Below are 22,010 nucleotides of genomic sequence, written 5' to 3'. Positions count from 1 at the left end.
TCTTCGATCTTAGATGCCAATCGTCAGATTAACTTTGATCTAGTATATATTTTTCTACTTACCAAAAGATACTAATTTATCATACCGATTATCGATCCTTATTTAGAGTTTGTTAATTAAACTTTTTTTTAAAAAAAATATAATAATTTAATGAGAAAAATAAAATTTTAGAATAGTTGGATAAATTAAATATTTTTTTTTTTTTGAAAAGTTTAGTAATTATTTGTTTTAAAATTAAATAAGTAAACTTAATTCGGGTGGAATTGTCCTTTCATTCTATTTTAAATTTATTAGTGTCTCAAGCATCTGATTCGAAAGATAAGGCAGAGAAGAAAAGAAAGCAAAATGGCTTTCACAATTTCGCCACCTGTACTCCACTCTCTCTCAGTCCGCCGTGTTCGCGACGCGCTCCCCGGACGATCCATCAAGGCGCAGGTCAGTAAACCTGCGCCGACGGTTTCTCTCCCTAACCGGAGGCAGCTTCTGTTCTTTCTGACGGCAACGACGGCATTGACAGTTAAAGACCCGCCGTCGAAAGCGGAGGACATTCCATTGTTCGGTTTGAGGAAGAAGTTGAAGAAAGCGGAAGAGGAAGCGACGGAGATAGTAAAGGAAGGGATCCGGACAGCTGAGAATGGGCTGGAGACGGCGGAGATTGAGATTAAAACGGCGGAAAAGGAAATAGAAAGTAGCGTTGATTATGGCGCGTTGGTTCAGGCGGGTGCCGTGGCGGGAGCCGAATTAGTCGGGGTTGTGGTGGCTACTTCTATTGTTAATGGAATTTTAGGGGCTGATCCTCAAAAATCTTAAAATTTTTTGGATGTTTAATTTGGTTTAAAGTAATGTTATTAATTGAAGTAATTACAATTTTTTTTCTTGTTCATTGTGTTATTATATAATTCGTACGGATGAGTCGGTTGTGGTTATGTATATTATTATTTAAATTTCTAATCTGTCACGAGTTAATTAATTATCAATTCGGTTAGAAAATTACGAGAGTATATCTCTATAATTAAAATAAGTAATATTATTCGAGGTAGTTTACTTTTGAGATTCAAACTCACACTAATTACATTAGTAAAACCTTCAATTTAACAATCAACTAAAGCTTCATTTTGATATATAAATGATTAATTACTATTAAGTGAGTCTTACTATTAACTAAATCACCAACTCAATTGTTAAATTACAAAAATATATTTCATAATTAAAATAAATTATATTATTTAAACGTAATTTAGTTTTTTACATTTAAAAAAAGTAAAAAAAAATTATAGAGGAATTTGAACATGAACTAATTACATTAGTAAAATATTTAATTTACTATTAATTAAAATTTTATTTTAATACTTTTATACATTTTAATTTCAATTATGCATACTTTTATTACTTCCATCAATTGTGCATATATTGATAATGTATTTGATTGAATTGGTGTTACGAGTTAACTTGATATCAACTTAAGATTGATTGCAACACAGATAAACAATTAAATATATTTTTTAAAATTTTAAATATCATACATATTTCATATGTAATTATTATAATTAGTTTTAAGTTATACGTTTTATTATTTATTGTTTGTTTTTTTTAAACATATATTTCAATTTTAAATTTGTGATTTTCATACGTATACACATTTGATAGAAATTCTAGTATATATAATCTAATTTTTAATTTTTCAATTACATCTATATAAATATATTTATAAGTGGATATAAGTTTTAAAATTATTAATTAAGTTTAATAACCTAATTTAATAATTGTAATTTAATTTTAATTTTAAATGTAATTAGAAAAATTAAAATGTATAAGATAAAAAAAAAGTTAGTATTAAAATATTAAATTTTTTACCAACTGATCCGGGTTGATATGTACAAATACAATTTGATATTTATTAATATATATCAAAATTTTAATTTTGATCGAAACAAAATTTAAATTTCTAAATATCGAGTGAGAACAGAAACGATACGTACTTTCTAATACTATACTGACTACCATGTTCTCATGCTTTTTTTCTTAAAAAGAAAAAGTGTAATGGGGGTTGGTTGATTTTTTGTCAACCGCCTTCTTGGTGTAACTCAGAATTAATATATTTTTTAATTGATTTTAAATTAAATATTATTTTATTTATCCCAAATTTGATATAAAATATTAAAGTTATATCTAATTTCAAATAGACTCGATTCGATAGATTATAATTTTTATTTTTTATATTTTTATACTATAATAAATATTAATATAAATTTTATTATCATATATTTTAAATTATAGTATAATTTTATATAAAAAATATTATATTATATATTATATACTAAAATAAATATTAGGACGGTGGGTTTTCTCTGAAGTCGATCCCAACCAAATAAATTTTAAAATTAAATTTATTTACTCAATATAAAAATTAGTCTATCAAGTCGAATCAAATCAAAACTCATCAAGTTTATTTTTTATTTTTTTGTCATTCTTATTCTTGTTTGACATTTGGGTGTGATATATGAATACGAACATATTGTATATCTAACATTTGTATCAAAATTCAAATAACTTTTAACTTTTATAACATTAATGTTTGATTTTTTACAAAGGTCTCAAAAATCATTCTCGTTGAGATGCATTATTACCCAACAAGCTATTTGTTGAAGGTGAGCTTTGCTCACTTAACCAATCATCTTGGACTGAAACAGGGGAATTTGTTTTAACATCATTCAATGAAGTTAAACAATTCTGCTTCGTAATCAACCTCCGATTCCCGATGATCAGTGCCTTCTCGATCACTGTTTTGGTACTCAATGACGTGTCGCTTTCATTGTCAGATGTTGGACAAGAGGAAGCTGAAGGTGATTCAATGCACATACATGGAACCCAAGCGCTGAGTCGGATACGTTCGAGCTCTTCTGCTACTTCGAGCATTGTCGGTCTCATGTCCGGATGAAAAGCAAGGCATCTAAAGGCAAGTTCAGCCACTTTGTGAATCGATGACAATGTCCAAGCATCCCCGTCTAGGTCGAGGTATGGATCGATTATTTTGTCCACGCAGCCTTTTCCTATCCGATCGGTAGCAAGTGCGGCCAAGTTTACTTCGGAGTGAGGACGGGAGAAGTCGACTACTTTCAATGCGGTTATTATCTCAACGAGAACAACCCCGAAACTGTAAACATCACTTTTATCGGAAAGATGGAAGTATTGATGGTATTGAGGATCGAGATAACCTGGTGTTCCTTGAGGTGCAGTCGAGATATGGGATGATTCAGTCATCCCAAGCCGGGAAAGACCAAAATCGGCTACCTTGGATCGATAGTTGTAATCCAAGAGTATATTGCTAGACTTTATATCTCGATGAAAAATCGGCGGATTCACCGAGTGAAGATATGCGATAGCCTTGGCAGTTTCGGCAGCGATAGTGAGCCTTGCCATCCATGGGAGTGCTTCACCCCTTTCTCGTTGTAGATGTTGGGATAAAGTTCCGTTAGGCATGAATTCATAAACGAGGATCGGTTCACCTTCCTCGATACAGCAACCTAAAAGACGAACATGGTTCGGGTGGCTAACCGAGGAAAGGAGCTTAATCTCATTCATCACTTGATCAATACTATCAGGGTCTCTATATCTAAACCTTTTTATAGCAACCAATTCATCATTATGGAGTTTCCCAGCATATACTGTACCATAAGCTCCAGTACCCAACCTATTTTTATCAGAGAAACCATTAGTAGCTCTTTCGATCTCCCGAAATGCGTAGAAAGGAACACTCGAGCTGCCAGCGGCTTCACATAAACGGCGCTTTGCCCTTGCTCGTTTGTTCGAGGAATTACAACACCGGCGAACATAGCAACATAAAAGAACCAGACCACCCGTTAGCAAAGATCCGACGATGAGTCCTAAGATGAAAAGCAACATGGTTCGTCGGTTACTCGAAGAAGACAATTCGGAAACTACGAGACGAATGATGAAAAAAACAACAGTCTATACACAATTAGAGTCAGTTCTTGCATGATTACCTCCAATGAGAACACCGACTCTTGTCGCTCTACCACATTTTCCAGACAAGAATTTCGAAAAATTGCAGCTAGAAACTGATAAACATATATGAAAAGGGGAGTTAGTAAATTATCCAAGTACAAATTATGCATATGAAGTATAAAAATAAAATCTGAAATTTAAACATAGAGGACCAAAATTAAAATTTGTTTCGAATTTTCAGCAAAAAGCTCCTCCATTTTGCCACAATTCATCAACTCAAATAAGAAATGCATTGAAAAAAAAACAGCCTGTTATATAAAAACTCTTCATGTTCAGTCAGATGATTCTAGTTATTGGTACCTACCTTCTTATAATTTTGGTAAAAGATTGGATAAATTAATCCATGTATATTAAATCAAAGTACAAGCTGATCTTTTTTATAATAATTTTATCTATTTTTACTGTTAAAATATAATCTATGTATGTTAGTACATGCAGTACACCAATGTAATGGTCAAGATATTTCATTAATCATACCACTTTTTAACAATAAAAACTGATGAAATATTACCAAAAAAAAATCAGTTTACCCTTTGATGTTATATACAATAATTATTTTTTTCAATTTTTTAATAAATAAAAAATATAATATGACTCTTACTATAAATGCTTCTATAATATTTTTACTTTCTCTATTAATCATTATAAACCTAAAAATAATATTATTAACACTAAACTTAATGAGCTTAACTCCAACTTAAATTCTCAAAAGCTAATGTTGCACCTCATTTGCAATGATAAAAGCTTCAATTTCTAGACACTAATCAAGAATCCCATAAATTTCGCTCCAAAATAATCTAAATTCCAAGTCAAAAACAAACAACCAAAAGCCATAATTAATCCCTATATACCAATACCAGTCATAAAAATGGGGCGTCAACATTTTCATTGGGAAACGAGCTCCTCACTTTAACGTCTAGTTTACCCACTTCCCTCTTCTAAAGGTCACCCCCATAAACAACAAAAATACATAATTATCGATATGGAAAGGACTTGACTCACCTCGCCGGCAGCCACCGCCTTGTTTGAACCCATCACCTTCAAACCCTTCACGGCAAAGGCACGTAAACCCCACTGTTCTGTTCCCATTTTTAACTTTGGTACAATTAGCATTTTCATCACAATTACACTCCCCTTTAACCCACCACTTCAAGTTAATTCGGCCCATGACCAATGAAACTGCCGAACCCCTTTCCGGTTCGGTTAAAATTGTAGTCGACGAAAGAAGGAAACGGCACTGGGTATTGTTAACTTCGTTGTAATTCATCAACCCACCATCGTAACCGCCGTTTAAACAACTTATATCGTTGCTCTTAGCGACGCAAGGCTTGAGTTTAAACGAACGTTCTAGAAACGTCGGACTTAAATCACAAGGAGTTGGTACGGCCTTGGAGCAGTTTTCGAGGAGGAGATTATTAGCGGCCCAAACGCTGTAGTTTTCGCCGAAAAGAACGGCGATTGAATCCAGCCGCCGGTTGCATTTGGCGGGAAGGTCGACGATGATGTTGGTGGGAGTAACGTTTAAAACGTGGAAGTCTCCGATCTTAACCCCGGTCGAGCTGCAATTGAGTCGAATCGGGCAACCCGATGAGAATCCGAATGGAAACGGTAGGAATCTCCGGGTGTTGCCTATAACGTAGGAGCCATTGCACTTGATGTTGTTGTTCTCCGACTTAACTGAATTCAGTCGGGAGATAACGAAAAGAACTGTTATGGTTATTGAGAAGCATAGCTTTATCCTTATCATCTTCGAACCCTCAAATAACAAAACAGAGCAATCATTAGCTACCTGAAAACAATAAGATAAAACAAAAAACAGAGCTTCATTATGAGAAACAGAGCAATAAAGTAAAAAACGGGTACTTAAAAAGCTTAATAGAAAGTTAAATGGGTACTCATGAGCTCACCTTTAAACTTCTTCAATGGCCGCAATGCAATTAATAACACATTTTTTTTTAGCTTCAAAAAGAAACGAATTGCTTTGAATCTTTAACCCTTTTTCATTTTTTTGAAGTTCTTTAATTTGGGTTTTTTGATTTTTTTCTTACTTAAAATCAAATAAAAAAGGAAAATTTCGAGGGAAAGTAATGAGATTTTTTACAGGAAATGAAGAAGAAAAAGAGATGTTAGCAAACTACTCCATGCGTTAAAAAAAGCTAAAAAAGCTTACGTGTATTTTTATGTGAAATGACTGATATACCCTTATGTTGTGGGATCAAGTGGGAGTAATTTAGACGAAAAATCCATTGAAAAAGTATGGCTAAATTACAAAAGGGCCCACCCCTGACAGGAATAATGTTGTGGTCAGCACGCAATTAAGAAAAAGGTTTTGACAAATAAAAATGATTATCACATTGTTGGCCTACCGTAAATATTCCTCTCTTTTTCTTTTCTTTTTTTTAATTTCTAAAATTTATTTTGAGGTTTCATGTTGTAGTTTAAATTTTATTCTAATTTAAGCTTTAAGATCGAATTTGAGATTGATATCAATAGATGATTTGATGTAAAAAAAATTTACCACTTTACTCGTGATTCAATCAATGGTTACAAGTATTCAAGTATATTGGTTTAAATTGTAATCATAATTATAGTTGTAACTTCTAAATATTTCGACCCGATTATGGTTTTAGTATCCGTTATTATGTTAAATTTGATATTTAATTATTTGACTTTAACTTGACATAATTTAATTATTTTACTTTTATATTTAGCTATTGATAGAGTGGAAACATGATTATTTTTATTATTAAATTAGGCGATTACAAACCAATTTAAAATTTCATAAATCGTGTTCAATCAATAATAAATATATAAGTTAGTTGAATAATTAAAATTGTAATTGAACCTACTAATAACATTATAAAAATGAAAAGAAATTATATCATATTAAATTAAAATTTTAATTCAAGCATGGTAGTATAAAATTTGTTTCTACTCATAATTTTATCTCAATACTTAAACCAAATATAATATGAATTTAAGTGTTTCGAATTCATATTATTTTTATTACTATAATAATATCAGTGTCGACCGAGTTAAAACTTGATCTAAGATAATAATATATTTAATATTAGATGACCAAGTGATGAAACAATGAGTGCCGTTAGATTTGGGACCAATTATTATTTTTTATTCTTAATGTACGGTTAAATGATAAATTACAACCCAGATTTGGTTGTGGTGGACTTGTTTGCATTATGTACAAAAAAAAAATTATAAAACAATGTAAAATCATTGAAATTGTCACAAACATGCTTTCACGCCTTTTAATAAATTAAACGAATGAACAACTCTTTCAACAACCGAAACGAGTAGATGATTAAGGGGTTGAAGGGGAGAAATTATTTTATCGAGCCTTTTAATTATATTATTATAGTTAATTTTTAATTATTTAATAATTTTTAGCAATTTTTTAAGAATTATTGATATATAATTTTAATAATTTTTTTTATCTTGAATGTCAAATTTTGAAGTATAAATTTCAAACAAAGAATTCTAAATTATATATCTCAAACCTAAACTTGAGTCTCAAATCCTAAACTAGAGGTTCGAGGTTCATAGTTCAAAGGTCAAGTTTTGGGTTCAGGGTTTAAAGTCTGAGGTTCAAGATTTAATATTTATGATTCAAGGTTTATGGTTCTAAATTTGAGGTTTAGGGTTTAAAATAAAAAAAAATTACCAAAATTACGTGTCAATGACATAGAAAATATTGTTAAAATGACATTAAATAATTAGAAATGGATCATAGATGATATGGTAGGAATGGTCTATAAAATTAATTTCTCCTATATTTAGTATTCGAGGTCCAGCAATTCGTAATTTTTTAATCGAATTTTATTTTAATTTATATATTTGATGAAAATTTATTTTTATATATTGTCAGTAGAATTTTTAAACTCTACAAATAGAGGCGTAGTTTAAGAGCAATAAATAATGACCCAAACCACTTAATTAAAGAATATAATATCCATTTAAAACCCTTTTAATTATAAAGTATTTAATTTAAACTTCTTTTAAAAAATTATTTTTAGCCTCTAATAATGAATTATTGGTTTCCCTCCCACCTGCAAACAGAATTAAATATGTAACTCATATCCTATGTACTAAAATAATAAAAAATATTTTTTTAATTAAACATGTCATATTATTTAAAAATTGCTTGTAGATCTTTTTTAATTATATATATATACAATGATAATTTAAACTTGTATCAAATACTAATGCATATGAAGCACATTTCCTTGATGTGGGCAATTTATTGCCGTATATAATAAGGTGACATTGAGTGATTGGACTATATTGCCCATGCAGACAAAATAGTTGACTGACACAGTCTTATTGTTTACTTTAATAGGTTAATGGGTTGAATGGGTAATTCACAGTGCATGGCAGTGCAGTGTCCATCTAAATTTACTCTAATTATGCTGAACATTTTAATTAAAGTTATGTTTAATTTTATATTAATTTTTAAAATATATTATAATTTTTTTATTCACAAATATCACAATTTAATTATGTATAACACGGAATTGACACACCATCACCATAATTTGTTTTCTTTTTTATTGTTTAAATAAAAATTACTAATGAATCCATGGCATAAGGTGGCTATGACAGGAAAACTAAATTGTCCCTTGGAGTGTTAGTACATGGTGGATAACCTAACACACTAACATGTTACATGTACATGGATTTTCTTTTTACCTAAACAATTAACTTTTTTTAAGGAAAAAAAAAAAGAAGAAGCTAGTGATGAAGAAGAGTTGCTTGAAGAAGATGAATTGCTGAGAAAATAAAAATAAAAATTTTCATGGTTTGAAATTTAATTCCCAAAGTGTCTATATACTTAATTTTATGTTTGGATTAAAAGGAGGGAAAGAAAATAAGTAAATAATAATGAATCGAATCTTTATAATTTGACATAATTTGTTCATCCTATTTTGGAAGGTTCAAATCGATAACATTGTTAATTGTTAAAGTGATAGTATGAAATTTTTAAATAATATTAAACATTTAGCTTATATGTAAATTTAATATTAGTTGAATAAAGTAAATTAAATTCCCATGTAAAGGCATAGTTAGGAGAGTTGGTAGGTGTTAGTCTCCTTTAAAATGGAAAATTTTTCATTTACGTTTTAAAGGTAAAATAACATTTTGTCCCTTTAAAAATATTAAACATTCAGTTTATATGTAAATTTAGTATTAGTTGAATAAGGTAAATTGAATTTCCATGTAGGGGCATAGTTAGAGGAGTTGGTAGGGGCTAGCCCCTTCTAAAATAGAAAATTTTCTATGCTTTTGAAGGTAAAATAACATTTTTCCCCCTTAAAATTAATAAAAATTTAATTTAGTCCTTTAAAAATTATAAAGATATAGGTATTAAAATAGTGAAATTATATTTTTACAATCGTAAAAATCACAATTTAATTCTGATCCCCTTAAAAAATATCTGACTTCACCCCTGTTTCTATGTAATCACAATTTAATTCTGATCTCCTTAAAAAATATCTGACTTCACCCCTGTTTCTATGTACCATTGGCAATGTAATCAAGTAACAATTAAAAAATTCACATAATCAATTTGATGAAAACAATTAACAATGTTATTAATTTAGACTTACCAATAATATTATAAAAAACATGGCCAAATCATACCAAAATAAAGTGCAACATCAAATCCCAAATACCAATATAATTAAAGGACTAAACCATAATTAGACCAAATTATTAAGAAAAAAGTTGATTTAGTTTGTCCTATATGGTAAAACTTCAGTCTAATCATGTCTACTTTATGAAAACTACATAATTAATCCTCTACTTTAATGATATTAATTCAATTATCCTTAAACTATTGATTTTTTTTACTATTTAATGACGTATAAATCGTTGAACTATTAATTACTTTATTATTCTTAAATTAATTTCTCGATTTTCGTAAATAAAACTCAAAATTCTAACTTAAAAAGTTCAAATCGTATTGAAATTTTCCATCTTGGGTTCGTAAAACAGTAGGCAATGTAAGTGAATTTTCCACATGACGTAGGAAGATGCAAAAAGAGCAGCAAATATTGACCAGTGAAGTACACCATGGTGCCTAACTCATTGAAAATGACTTTTTAGACACACAATTAAAAAACCCTTTGGAAATTTGCATGCATGACGACTGCCCATGCATGGCCAAAAATATTTCAACAAATATATTTATTTTTTATTTCGTATTTTTTGTGTGCATGTAGCTTGGGACAACTTGTGTGGAAAATTGACCTAACAACATTACAAATAACAAGTAGATATTGTATTTAAAATATGTTAATAAATTATTCATTTTAAAATATTGTTTGATGATATTAATATTGTCTCATCATACTATAAACTAAGCCATAGAATAATATGATAATATTATCAGAAAGTACCTTTGAGCAATTAAAGTTAAAGGGTCAACCAATTGATCACCAAGTAGATTTAGTAGGCCAATGCATTTATATGACCAATCGAATAATAGTACCAATATTGGAATTAAGTTTTCTGGATTTTAATTCAAATATTTAAAAGATTTTAAAATTTTAATGAGAATTTTTTTCATAAATATTGGAGGTATAATTAAATTTTTTTATAAATTTAGACAGTCTATCACGATCCACTCTTGAGATAGATATTAAGACTCGACTATCTTATTAAGAAGAACCTTGAGGAAATTATAAGCTAGTTAGAGGAGCGACACTAAAAGGGACAAGCAAGTGACTTGAGCTCCCTTAAAATAAAATAAAAATGTGTTTTAACCCTTCTAGAATTTAAAAAAATAAAAATTAATACATGATAGAATTACATTTTTACTTCTTAAAATAATAAAATTACAATTTAATCTTTCTAAAAATTATAAAAAAATTACATTTTTAAGTTTCTAGAAAAAATTAATTTCAGCCTTCCAAAGTTTTTTTTCTAACTTCACTAATTGTTAAGTAGATAAAGTGTAATTGAGTAAACAGCACGACCTAACCATAGGATTTAATCATGGTCGCAACACGTGGTTGACTTCATTGTATAAAAAGAAAAGAAAAGATAATCACACAATAATTTCACATTACTAAATTTCATATTTATTCCATATATTTTATTTTTAGGAATTTAGTTGTTATATTTTTTAGATTTTTAAAATTTAAATTTAATTGTTAATATTATTAAAAAATAATTTATTAAAATCATGTTCATTATAAGGTCATTTTTTAAATTACATTGCAACCAATTGAGTTTATTATTATTATTTCAAAATGTCGCACCAACAAATTTAACAAAAAAAGTTAACAATGTTAACAATGAGACCTGAATTTTAAAATTTAAAAAGTAGAGAAACTAAATTCCTGAAAGTAATAAGTATAGGGACTAAAATTAGATTTGCGAATAGTACAATGACATGTGACATATTTTAACCTTAAAAAGCATCCACTTGGTAACAATGTAAGTAAAAATGACATTGTAACGATCCTACAATGGAGCTTAGACAGAGTTGGTAAGGTTGAGCTTTGAGACATTGATGTCTCGTATTCGAGTCTCACAATATATAATTTATATACTTTTTTCTAAAATTATTTTGGTTTGACTCGAGATATACTTTGATTATGAATCTAATTATGCTTTGTAATACTTTATTCTAATTATACTTAATTCGTATATGTGTTGTTTATAATTAGCGATGGCAACTTGGATTGTGAATTTGAATATTTAATCTGTCTTATAATTTTATTTACATATATAAAGAATCTTGACATATTTTAATTCAGATTTTGCATATTTGGATATTCGAAAAATTATTGGAAAATTTTGAAATAATTTCTTTTTAAATTTCGAATATTCGATCAATAATAATAATATTTAATTTGAATTTAGATTTACATATAAACATAAACATGGATAATTTATAAATAATAAATAGATTTAAAATTTTAAACAAATTTACGAATTCAATTTTAGATAATCCTCTAGTATTCTTATTTGTAATTATTGTTAGGGATAATATAATTTGTGGCCCCTGAATTTGATAATTAGGTTCACTTTAACACTTATATTTTTTTCATCCCTAAACTTGAAAATTATAAAAGTGAGATGACATTGCACTTTGAGATTGTGCCACATCATCACTTAAAAATTAAAATATACATAATTTTAAGTGATGATGTAATACAATCTCAAAGTGTCACATTTAGTGTTTTAATAATCAAAGTAGTGATTGAACAAGTTAGGCCACTAGTTTTCTATTCAACTAATTTGATTGGTTCGACCATTAGACCAACAATAATTAAAAAACATAAAAATCTAAAAAATAATTTAAAAAAGCTCAAATTTCAATTTTTACCAATTTCAAGTAATTTTCGAGTCAATCGATTCAACTCTTTATTTGGACCGTTATATTGATCAGTTCTTGATCCATCTGATTCAATAATGTTTTAATAACACTGGTTATATCATCAAATATTGACAAAATCTAAGTTTAAATACTAAAATAGAGCTAAAATAGAGCTAATTACCGAATAGAGGAGAAAAAAAATTACGTTATCCCCTGTATTCATAACGTGCAAGTTGGGGTGTAGAAAGGATGTACAAATGGTTTGGGTTTTATTGACATAGTCAAAGCCAACGTCTAATTTGTGGAAAATAATAACATTTGGAAGGGTGTGGAAGAAACATAAAAAAGGTAGGAAAAGGGGTGGGGACTTGAAATTAGCTTGGATTTAAGTAAGTCAAGGAATTGCACATGGCCAGTTGTAATTCTATGCCTTTTACAACTTGATTTGTGCTAAAAAAAAAAAGAGTGATTTTTCAAAACATGGAGCAATTAGAAAGTGATGTGTGAGATTGATTCTTCTCATTTTTCCATGTCCAAATAAAATTTGTGAAATGGATTGTTGTTTGTTTTATAATCTTACATGTCTCTGTTTGTTTTATAATTTGAGATAAAGTAGTTTTTTTTGCTGAAAAATAAAATAGAATTATATTAAATTGACTATTGAGAAACATTAAATACTTTGTCTTGTTGAAGAGTCATAAATATAGTATCAAGAGGTACTTCAAAGATTTGTATGCTTGCCTGCTAAGTGGTTAATTTTTGCTAGTTGATTTGCAATTAAATTGTAATCCTTGTGTACGTATTTGACCTCCCATTATCCTCTAGAACGCATTAATCTTTGAATCCTTCTGAACAAGGTTTTTCATTGGTGATGATTTCAAATTTTAAGTGCTTGGAGGAAAAATAATTAAAATATATCATTAATCCTTATATTTTTTTGTAAATTTAAAATTTAATTTTTCTAATTTTTAGATTTTAAAATTTAAATTTGTTAAAATATATATATTTAATTAGAATATTTTTTTTATTTTAAAATATTATATCAATAAATTTAATAAAATAAACATAAATTTTAAAATCAGAAAAAAATATTAAATTTCGTGGCATCTTATTTTGCAGAAGAGAACAATAAACAAGAGAAAAAGTTCAAGACATATGTTTCAATCTCATTCATTAAGATGTCTTTTACTTGACACGTCATGGTCTACGTGGAATAATCAAACTTTATTGAGCATAAATTCATTACCTTATCATCCGAATGCACCTCCTCCAATCATTATCAAAATGTGATAAACCATAAACAAACCTTACCCTTACAATGCCATATTACTCTCTCCCTCTTTCAATTTCGATCAACGTTTTTAAAATTGGATTAGTGATTAAATCAGTTAAGTAGTTGATTTATTATTTAAATTAAAATTAATTTACTTAATAAATTATCAAAAGAATTATAAAAAAATTAATTTAACAACTCAATTCAACTAATCCGCACTAATTTATAAACTAATCATTTTAATGTATTTTTTTCAATTAATATCCTAATCCGTTTCACGACTCATGTTTATTTGGCCATTTGTTGCATGAGTTTCGAACTTTTGTTTATTTGTTTTATTTCATATATTTTCCGTATGTAACTCTAGGGGCAATCGTTTAACAGATAATTTAAATAATACTTGAGTATTTCGAAAATAGGTAGACAAGAGCTTTGGTCTCCCTTGTTCTTTCAATGTACAATATAAATTCTGATTTCTAAACTTAGCAATTAAGTTTACTTTGGTACTTGTATTTTTTTCATTTTGATATTTAAACGTGGTGATTAGTTTCAATTTGGCCCATGAACTTGGATTATGTCAACATTTGATGATGTGACTAGTATTATTGGAATAAGATTAGATCAAACGAATGGAGAACTAATTGATATAACGGTCTGAACAAAGTGCTTGAATCGATTGACTCAAAATCTATTTAAAATTGGTAAAAAAAAATCATAACAAAAATAGACAGTGAAACATATTGTAATGGTTTATTTTTTATTTTGGGTTAATATATAATTTGTCCCCTGAACTTATCCCAAAAAAACTTAGTTGGTACTTAAACTTTTTTTTGTACCTTGTTGGTACTTGAACTTGTATTTCCACCAAAATTCGTACCTTTGCACTAACACCATTAATTTGTGTTGGTGTGGCATTGATGGCCAATACTATAGTGACACATGATGTACACTAATTAAAAAAATTAAAAATCTTTTGAAAAATATAAATTAATTTTAAAAAGTCTAATTTTTTAGACAAGTTCATGTACCGATTAGGTACTTCTGGACAAGTTTAAGGCACAAACTACATGTTAACCCTTAAAAAATTAACACAATTAATAAATTAGGGCAATGTGTATGACAGAATACAAGCTCATGTACCAATTAGGTGCTTTTGGACAAATTCAAAGGGTAAACTACAGATTAACCATTTTATTTTTTTTTAGCTTTTATGAATTTTCAATTATTTGTTTAATTATCCCAACTGATTGAATCAATAATCAATGGTTTGACCTATTCAATTACCGATCTGATTACTAATACATTGAATGTGACATTATAATATTGTGCCATATCATTACTTGAAAGTTAAAAATTGTGGTACAATTTCAAAGTTCTATATTATTAAACTTTTATATTTTCAAGTTCGAAAGTCAAAATAAACTTAATTGTCAAGTTTAAGTGTTAAAATAAGCCGAAAAAATATAGGTATCAAAGTCAATGCCAAATTCAAAGTCGAATAATTATATTATCTGTTCTTTCAAACACTAAAAAATAGTAGTTATTGTTAGCTAAGAAAATAGTAAATTATATTTCAACCCTTGAAAAATTTTATAATGCAAATAATCATCCCCATTATAAAATTTCTGGGCTCAACAGAATATAAAAAACAAACAACATCGAAAGTAGCCCATTGCCTCACAATCCAATCATATTAAAGTTTTGGGCCATTACATTTTTGGGTCACTTTTTGGTGAATTTATTTTATATTTTCTCAAGTTCTGGTTTCAATGGCGTTAACTTAAAAATTTAAACCCTAGAGAAGCAGAGACAGTAGCAGTCTTAAAAACACCTTGAACCGGAAACAGTCGACGACGCAGCTAAACATGTCGGAAAGAGAAGAAGATTACGATTCTGATGCACCCGAAGAGTTTTCAAATCAGCAGGTATTTGAAAAAAAAATCATATATATACTTTTTGTAATTGAAAATTTACAGGGAAAAAAGAAGAAGAGAGTTTCAAAATTTCTCTTTTTTAAAAAATTGTTTGGATTGCAGGGAATAAAGCAAGATGAGAACATAAGAAAAATCCAGAAAGAAAACAAGGCCAGGTAGTTAATTTATTATTTACTATTCTTTTTAATATATATTGTTATTATTGGAGAAAATTGTTTAGGTAATTTTTTTTGTGTTTATTTTGTGTAAAATCAATTTGCTTATTTGATTGGCTTAAATCAAATTGGAGAAGAATTTGTAGCTTTGGGTATGTTTTAGCTGCTTAAGACATTGATATGTTACTACCAGGTTTAAATGAATACTTGGTTAAATGTAAGAGTTTTATTGATTTAATTTTATTGAACTTAACATCAGAGCAAGAAAAGGTTGATTAATTGGCCGGTTTTGTGGTAATGCGGTGATGCTAAAGTTCATCCTTGACCGGAAACATGTATATATATATATTTGAAGTATGGGAATTTTGAGTTTAGAGATTAGATATGCCGTCTGTGTTTTTATTGAGCTCCCCATGGTTCATGGGGTTGTTTTGAAAGTGCAGTAGTTGTGCGCTTGCTGTGATTAGTGGTTAAGTATTACTATATTCAGGGGTTAGTATCGAGCTTGATTTAATGTTGTGATGCTAAAGTTCATTCTTTTAAATATGAAGTATGGGATTTTAGAGTTTAGATATGCCGCCATGCTGGTTTTGAGTTACCTGTGGTTTATGATTTTTATCTAGCTCCCTTCGGTTCATGGGATTGTCTCGAAAATGCAGTAGTTGTTTGCTTTGCTGCGATTTGTGAGAAAGACGGTGACTGGTATTTTCGAATACAGTGAGAAAGAATTGGTAGTGATTAACTTTACGGATTCGAGAAGAAAATTTTGGATCATATTGAATGCTTATGCTGTTCTGCTTCATAATTGTCTTGTTGACCTTTTGATTGCATTAAGTTTTACTTTTAATGGAGCTTAATCTGTTTTTTTTCTTTATAGGGTTCGTCGTGAGGGAAAAGAACGTCGAAGGCTTTGGGCTCAGAGGAAAACACCCCGTCAATCTACAAAGGTTGAAAAGGTCCAAGAAGATGTAGAAACTGATGAGGAATCTCAGGCTAAGAAGGGGATGCTTCCTACCAACATCGTTGAAATGCTTGCATCTCGTGAAAAGTATGACATATCTATCTACTCATCTATACAATTTGTGTGCGTAGTTTAAAGTTAAGATGACATGTTCTTTTTTGCAGACAAGTTTTCTTATCCGACTCCGAGGATGAGAAGGCTGAGGTAAATCCAATTCCGAGAAAGAAAAAGAAGAAAAACTCAGGGTGAGGGGTTACTCTTCTCGTTATCGTAAAAAAGCGGTCTTTTTCTCTTTGAGATAACAAAAGAAGCATTTCGAATTGAAATTAAGCTTTTTCCTTTGTTACATGCAGGGTTGAACCCGTTATTTTGAACGACATGCCACCTCCTCAATGCTTACAAAGCTCCTTGGAGTTCTTGAAGAAAAGGAAAATGCAGGTTCCAAGATCATCTTTGGTTTTAAAGAACTCTAACCAAGTACTCCGCCTTAGTTGTGCCATTTCGACTTCTGGGTTACGTGAAAGTTGTAAAAGACTGTAATGAAGTTTGCTAGTGTCGTTCTGAACCGGACATTGCGTCAATATTTCTAAAAGAGGGTTCAATGCAGCCTATTCCTATTGCGGGTTCTGAACGAAATGAAGCTGAAAAATGAGCTGCCTCTTATTTGTAAGCCTCCTCTGGGTTGTTAATTTGCTCATAGGGGATTCCAACAATTTGTGCCCTTTGTGGTTTTGATCATGTTTTATTATTTGAGCAAATTTAATATCGCATACTCAAGCTATTTAGATAGGAAAAATACTTTTCTTTTTGGTATCATTTTATCCTTTAATGAGATGGAAATTACTTCATATACTAAATACTAACTTTTCTTAATGCAGAAGTTATATCTTATGAATATATATACATGTATATGTTGATACAAAGATGAGGTGGCTGTGTCTCCAGACGGTTCACCCTGTTAAGCGGAGAGTTGTGGTTGGAGATGGGTAGTAGAAAGGTGTAGGAATAGTGGAGGCTTAGGGTGGGTTTAGATGGGCGGTTGGGTGCGGTGTAGTATGTTTAGTTTACTTTTTGTTTCACGCTATAGTATTGTTACAGTATCTAATCTCACGATCACCGCTATTTTTACACTAATCGTAGGTAAACGTATTTTTCTCCAAACTCACTTTTGTTATGTAGGAAGATTAGGTATTTGGTTACTCGCCCCTCTCATTAAGTTCTCGGTTTATATATTTTGGGATCTTCTTTGATCTCATGGAATTACATGTTGTTCTGTGATTAGAGCATTGGTAAATAAGTGGTCAAATGTAATTGGTCGCAGTAATTGATGTGGCATATAGCAGGGATCCTTTTTTTTTTAATTATAATTAATATTATTTTGATGATTATAAAAAAAACAATTAAAAATTACAAACTTGGAGGTTGTACGCGTGTTTAATAGTACTAAAATACATGTTCATTATCACTCCGATTGTTAAAATATTGGAGAAATATTTTAAAAATTATTTATGTAATAGATTTCAAATCAAGTTTAACCATTTGTATAAGTTACTAAACCTGGATTTGGTCCTATTTGAATATGAAATTATCCAATAAAAAAAACAGAACCAAATCTATGTTAGGTATGTTATCAACAACTAATTATGTATTAAAAAAAACAACCAAATTAATCCATTGTCTAAATTATCCTTTTTTTTATTATTATGAAAATAAACATTCACCTTAAATTTCGGGAGTTATTTTTGACTTAAAAAATATTTGATATAATCCTAACTTCACTACATGCAACCAAAAACAACCCTAAAAAACTTGTTCCCTACAAACATTCTTAGCCACAATCTTAAACCTAAAGGAAACAAAAAACTAAAGATTAAATTATGGTTTTTGTCCCTTTACTTTACTCAAAATTTCAATTTGGTCCATATTGTTTAATTTGGTCACTTTATTCTTATAATACCATTAGCTAGTTGAAATAGTTAATATTGTTAAATATTTGAAGAGATCGAATTATTTTGAGTTGAAGTACAATGATTAAATTCTAAAATTTTAGCATAGTAAAATGTCATAATTTGGGTCGTCTACCATATTTGAATTTGTGAATTAGTTTATATACTTTAAAATTGACATAATTTGGTCTTTCTAATTTTATAATATTATTGGTTAGTCTAAATAATTAGCACCGTTAATACTCTGTTTATATCTTGATGTGAAATTCTCTAATAGAAACTCGATTTAATGTAAGCATTTTCATTGTAATAGTTGATGGTGCTATCTGTTTAGATTGTTTAATGAAATTATAAAAATAGAAAGATGAAATTATGTTGAATTAAAATATAGAGGATAAATTTCAAATTTAAGCATAATAAAGGGACCAAAACCAAATATGATCATAAATAAAATTTCCTTTTTACAAGCCGTTGAATAAGATGGCCAAAAATAGTTTTAAGAAAAAGACAAGTCTATCTTACGTGTCATAACCCAATTGGATAAAGATAAAAACAATCCCAAAACAGCAACAATCAATAATCCAAGCTACCTTCTAAAGAACAAGAACAAAATGGCACAAAATTCTTTGTTGTTCGATCATTTTCTCTTCTGGGGAAAAAGAAAAGGGGGGGAAGGCATTGCAAATGCTGCGTTTCCACTGCCTCCCCTCGTTTTTTATTCTCCTTCATTTAGGTGTAACTTTATTTTATGGTCTACCCTTTCGTTGGATCATCTACCTTGGTTTCGTTACCTCCTTGTTTTGCATGGAATCCATTAGGGTTAAAAAAAGGGGTGCTTTCAACGTTTTATTTGAAGAAACAGGCTCCGTCGTCAGCCGGAAACTGGCGAAAATAAAATGTTCCATCGCCGGCATAGAGGAGGTTAAAGATTCAAAGGGTAGTTCACCAACGACGTCGTGTGATGATAATGGTGGTGGTTCGCGTTTAACGAATTGTAATGATTGTTCTTCATTAGGGAGTTCTTCGGGTAATTCAACGCCATCTTCGTATGTGAATTCGCCGTGGTCAATGACGGCTTTGGTGGTCTACGATTCGTCGATAGATGATGAATCGATCTGTTCTAAGGAGATGATTGGGTCATTAGTACGTGAAGAAGGACATGTTTATTCATTGGCTGTTATAGGGGACTTGTTATATACAGGTTCTGATAGTAAAAACATACGTGTTTGGATGAAACAAAAGGAATTTTCATGGTTTAAATCACGTGGTGGATTGGTTAAAGCGATTGTCGTCGTCGGAAATAAGATATTTACGGGTCATAGAGACGGAAAAATTCGAGTCTGGAAAGTTTCGAGTAAGATGGATAATAATGGAGTACATAAACGAGTTGGGTCGTTACCGAAGATTAGAGATTATATAAAAGCCGCGATTCAACCGAGACGGTACTTCGAAACGGAGCCTTGTCGTCGTGATGTTTGGTTAAGACATACGGATGCAGTGTCGTGTTTGAGTTTTAACGAAGATAAAACATTGTTGTACTCTGCTTCTTGGGATAAAACGTTTAAAGTGTGGCGTGTTTCGGATTGGAAATGTTTGGAATCGGTTCAAGCACATGACGATGCGGTGAACTCGATCGTTGTCGGGTGTGATGGTTTGGTGTTTACCGGTTCGGCGGATGGGACGGTGAAGGTTTGGCGACGAGAATTGGAAGGGAAAGGGACAAGGCATTTATTGTCTCAAACATTGTTGAAACAGGATTGTGCTACTACAGCATTGGCTGTAAGCCCTGATTCTAAGTTTGTTTATTGTGGTTCTTCCGATGGGTTGGTTAATTACTGGGAATGTGAGAATCATTTTTCTCATGGTGGTGCTTTTAGAGGACATAAATTGGCCGTTCTTTGTTTGGTAACGGCGGGGAATCTCGTGATTAGCGGATCGGCAGATAAATCGATATCGATATGGAAAAGAACGGCGGGGAACGAGCATCGTTGGTTGTCGACGTTGAAAGGTCACAAGGGTCCAATTAAGTGTTTGGCGATCGAAAAGGATCAAGAATCGACTGAAAATGAGTGGATTCTTTACAGTGGTAGCCTAGATAAGTCGGTGAAGATTTGGCGGGTATCAGAGGAAGAACAGTCGATTCAAAGCTCGAATGAGATTGATTCATCGGACGACAAACGTACGCCGACCTCATCATCATCATCGACTTAACTTTGGGGAAACGATATTGAAGAGCTTAAACGTAATTTCGGGGCTCGACTCGATCTCCATGGCCTAATTGATGTTATGTCATGCCCAGATTCAAAGATAGAAGGAAATGTAACGAATTGCCGTTTTTTCATTTTTTTTCTCCTCATACAAACATCCGAATTTTATTTCGATTCAATGTTAGGCCAATCTACTCGTAGTTCATGTTATTTTCTTTTAAATTTTTATATATTTTTCAAAATTTTGATTTTTTTTTATAATTATTAAATTATTTATTGACTTTGTGATATATAAGATAAATAATATCACGCTAACATGAAGCACGTGAGTATTGTTACTCTTTTTGAAAGGTTAATAATTTAATTTAACTCAAAAAATAAAAAAGGGCCAAATTAATAAAAAAATATAAATATTGAAAACTAAATTTATCATTAAGATATTCTAACTTTTGATGCATATTTTATCCATCTTCTCATCTCCTCCATTAACAACATATCTTAATCTGAGTCCCTGTATAATATTGGCATGTTCCATCATTAGTAAGATATCGTTGTTAGCAAGAAAGAGTTTTCATCCTACACATGATCTCTATAGTAATAAATTAATTCAACCTTTTTCTCTATTTAGAAGCTTGCATTTCCTAACATGTTCTTCGAACAATAAGAATTGTCTAAGGATAAAGATTTGTTTTTGCAGTTTCAAATCCACCATCTAATATTTGTAAATAAACAATCTTTCTCCATTTCATTGTCATGCCACAAATGCTTTTTTATAAGAAATTTTATCAAAATTTTAGTAAGACGAAAATAAAGATGTCAATTTAAACTTTCGTTAACCATTTTCAGTGATAGTTAATTTTATCTCAACGTAGGAATGATGCCTTGACCCTCTCGAAAATAATAAATTATTATTTTTATTATTTGAAAAATTTTAAATTATAAATAATAAAATTTTTCAAAGTAATTTTAAATTATTATTTTAGTCCAACGAAGCCCCAGAAGAATCTATATATATATTAATTTGCAATTAAATTGGGGCCTAATTGCCCTAATCTTTAGCACAAACTACAATTGTGCTTGCTTGATATCAAAGCATGAAAGTTTGATAAAAGCAACTTTAATCAAATTTGATATGCCAACAAACAATTTTGTGGGTGTTTTAAATTT

General features: G+C 30.0%; 4 protein-coding genes across 5 annotated transcripts; 3 read left to right on the top strand and 1 right to left on the bottom strand.

The window, feature by feature from the left end:
• Nucleotides 1-256: 256 nt before the first annotated feature.
• Nucleotides 257-877, top strand: LOC121209667 (uncharacterized). Its single transcript, XM_041080693.1, has one exon. It carries the CDS (start codon nucleotides 346-348, stop codon nucleotides 808-810), a length of 465 nt encoding a protein of 154 aa, XP_040936627.1. The 5' UTR covers nucleotides 257-345; the 3' UTR covers nucleotides 811-877.
• Nucleotides 878-2,541: 1,664 nt separating this feature from the next.
• LOC121209661 (wall-associated receptor kinase-like 14) lies at nucleotides 2,542-6,194 on the bottom strand. Of its 2 annotated transcripts, none has more exons than XM_041080683.1 (4): nucleotides 5,934-6,194; nucleotides 5,029-5,815; nucleotides 4,005-4,079; nucleotides 2,542-3,884 (listed from the first exon to the last, which is right to left on the bottom strand). In XM_041080683.1, exons 2-4 carry the CDS (start codon nucleotides 5,771-5,773, stop codon nucleotides 2,602-2,604), a joined length of 2,103 nt encoding a protein of 700 aa, XP_040936617.1. In that variant the 5' UTR covers nucleotides 5,774-5,815; nucleotides 5,934-6,194; the 3' UTR covers nucleotides 2,542-2,601. The 2 variants fall into 2 exon arrangements, with proteins under 2 accessions (XP_040936617.1, XP_040936621.1); XM_041080687.1 differs by having other exon boundaries at nucleotides 5,029-5,773; nucleotides 5,934-6,152.
• Nucleotides 6,195-15,341: 9,147 nt separating this feature from the next.
• Nucleotides 15,342-17,538, top strand: LOC107944477 (uncharacterized). The gene is made up of 5 exons (XM_016878300.2): nucleotides 15,342-15,565; nucleotides 15,677-15,729; nucleotides 16,607-16,777; nucleotides 16,855-16,935; nucleotides 17,044-17,538. Exons 1-5 carry the CDS (start codon nucleotides 15,506-15,508, stop codon nucleotides 17,228-17,230), a joined length of 552 nt encoding a protein of 183 aa, XP_016733789.1. The 5' UTR covers nucleotides 15,342-15,505; the 3' UTR covers nucleotides 17,231-17,538.
• A 1,726-nt stretch (nucleotides 17,539-19,264) lies between these two features.
• LOC107944478 (protein JINGUBANG) lies at nucleotides 19,265-21,053 on the top strand. Its single transcript, XM_016878301.2, has one exon. It carries the CDS (start codon nucleotides 19,321-19,323, stop codon nucleotides 20,845-20,847), a length of 1,527 nt encoding a protein of 508 aa, XP_016733790.1. The 5' UTR covers nucleotides 19,265-19,320; the 3' UTR covers nucleotides 20,848-21,053.
• The last annotated feature ends 957 nt before the right edge of the window (nucleotides 21,054-22,010 follow it).

Source organism: Gossypium hirsutum, chromosome A02 (assembly GCF_007990345.1).
Source record: "Gossypium hirsutum isolate 1008001.06 chromosome A02, Gossypium_hirsutum_v2.1, whole genome shotgun sequence".
NCBI lineage: Eukaryota > Viridiplantae > Streptophyta > Magnoliopsida > Malvales > Malvaceae > Gossypium > Gossypium hirsutum.
The sequence above is the reverse complement of the archived record's forward strand: the minus strand, read 5'-3'. Positions and strand labels throughout refer to the sequence as shown.

Excerpts from the sequence above, each read along its gene's own strand:
- LOC121209667 (XM_041080693.1), top strand. The coding sequence starts at position 346 with ATGGCTTTCACAATTTCGCCACCTGTACTCCACTCTCTCTCAGTCCGC.
- LOC121209661 (XM_041080683.1), bottom strand. The coding sequence starts at position 5,773 with ATGATAAGGATAAAGCTATGCTTCTCAATAACCATAACAGTTCTTTTC. Across the intron at positions 4,080-5,028 it reads AGGCGGTGGCTGCCGGCGAG|TTTCTAGCTGCAATTTTTCG; the intron begins GTGAGTCAAGTC and ends TATGTTTATCAG. Across the intron at positions 3,885-4,004 it reads AGTCGGTGTTCTCATTGGAG|GACTCATCGTCGGATCTTTG; the intron begins GTAATCATGCAA and ends TTTTCATCTTAG.
- LOC107944477 (XM_016878300.2), top strand. The coding sequence starts at position 15,506 with ATGTCGGAAAGAGAAGAAGATTACGATTCTGATGCACCCGAAGAGTTT. Across the intron at positions 15,566-15,676 it reads AAGAGTTTTCAAATCAGCAG|GGAATAAAGCAAGATGAGAA; the intron begins GTATTTGAAAAA and ends TTTGGATTGCAG. Across the intron at positions 16,936-17,043 it reads AAAAAGAAGAAAAACTCAGG|GGTTGAACCCGTTATTTTGA; the intron begins GTGAGGGGTTAC and ends TGTTACATGCAG.
- LOC107944478 (XM_016878301.2), top strand. The coding sequence starts at position 19,321 with ATGCTGCGTTTCCACTGCCTCCCCTCGTTTTTTATTCTCCTTCATTTA.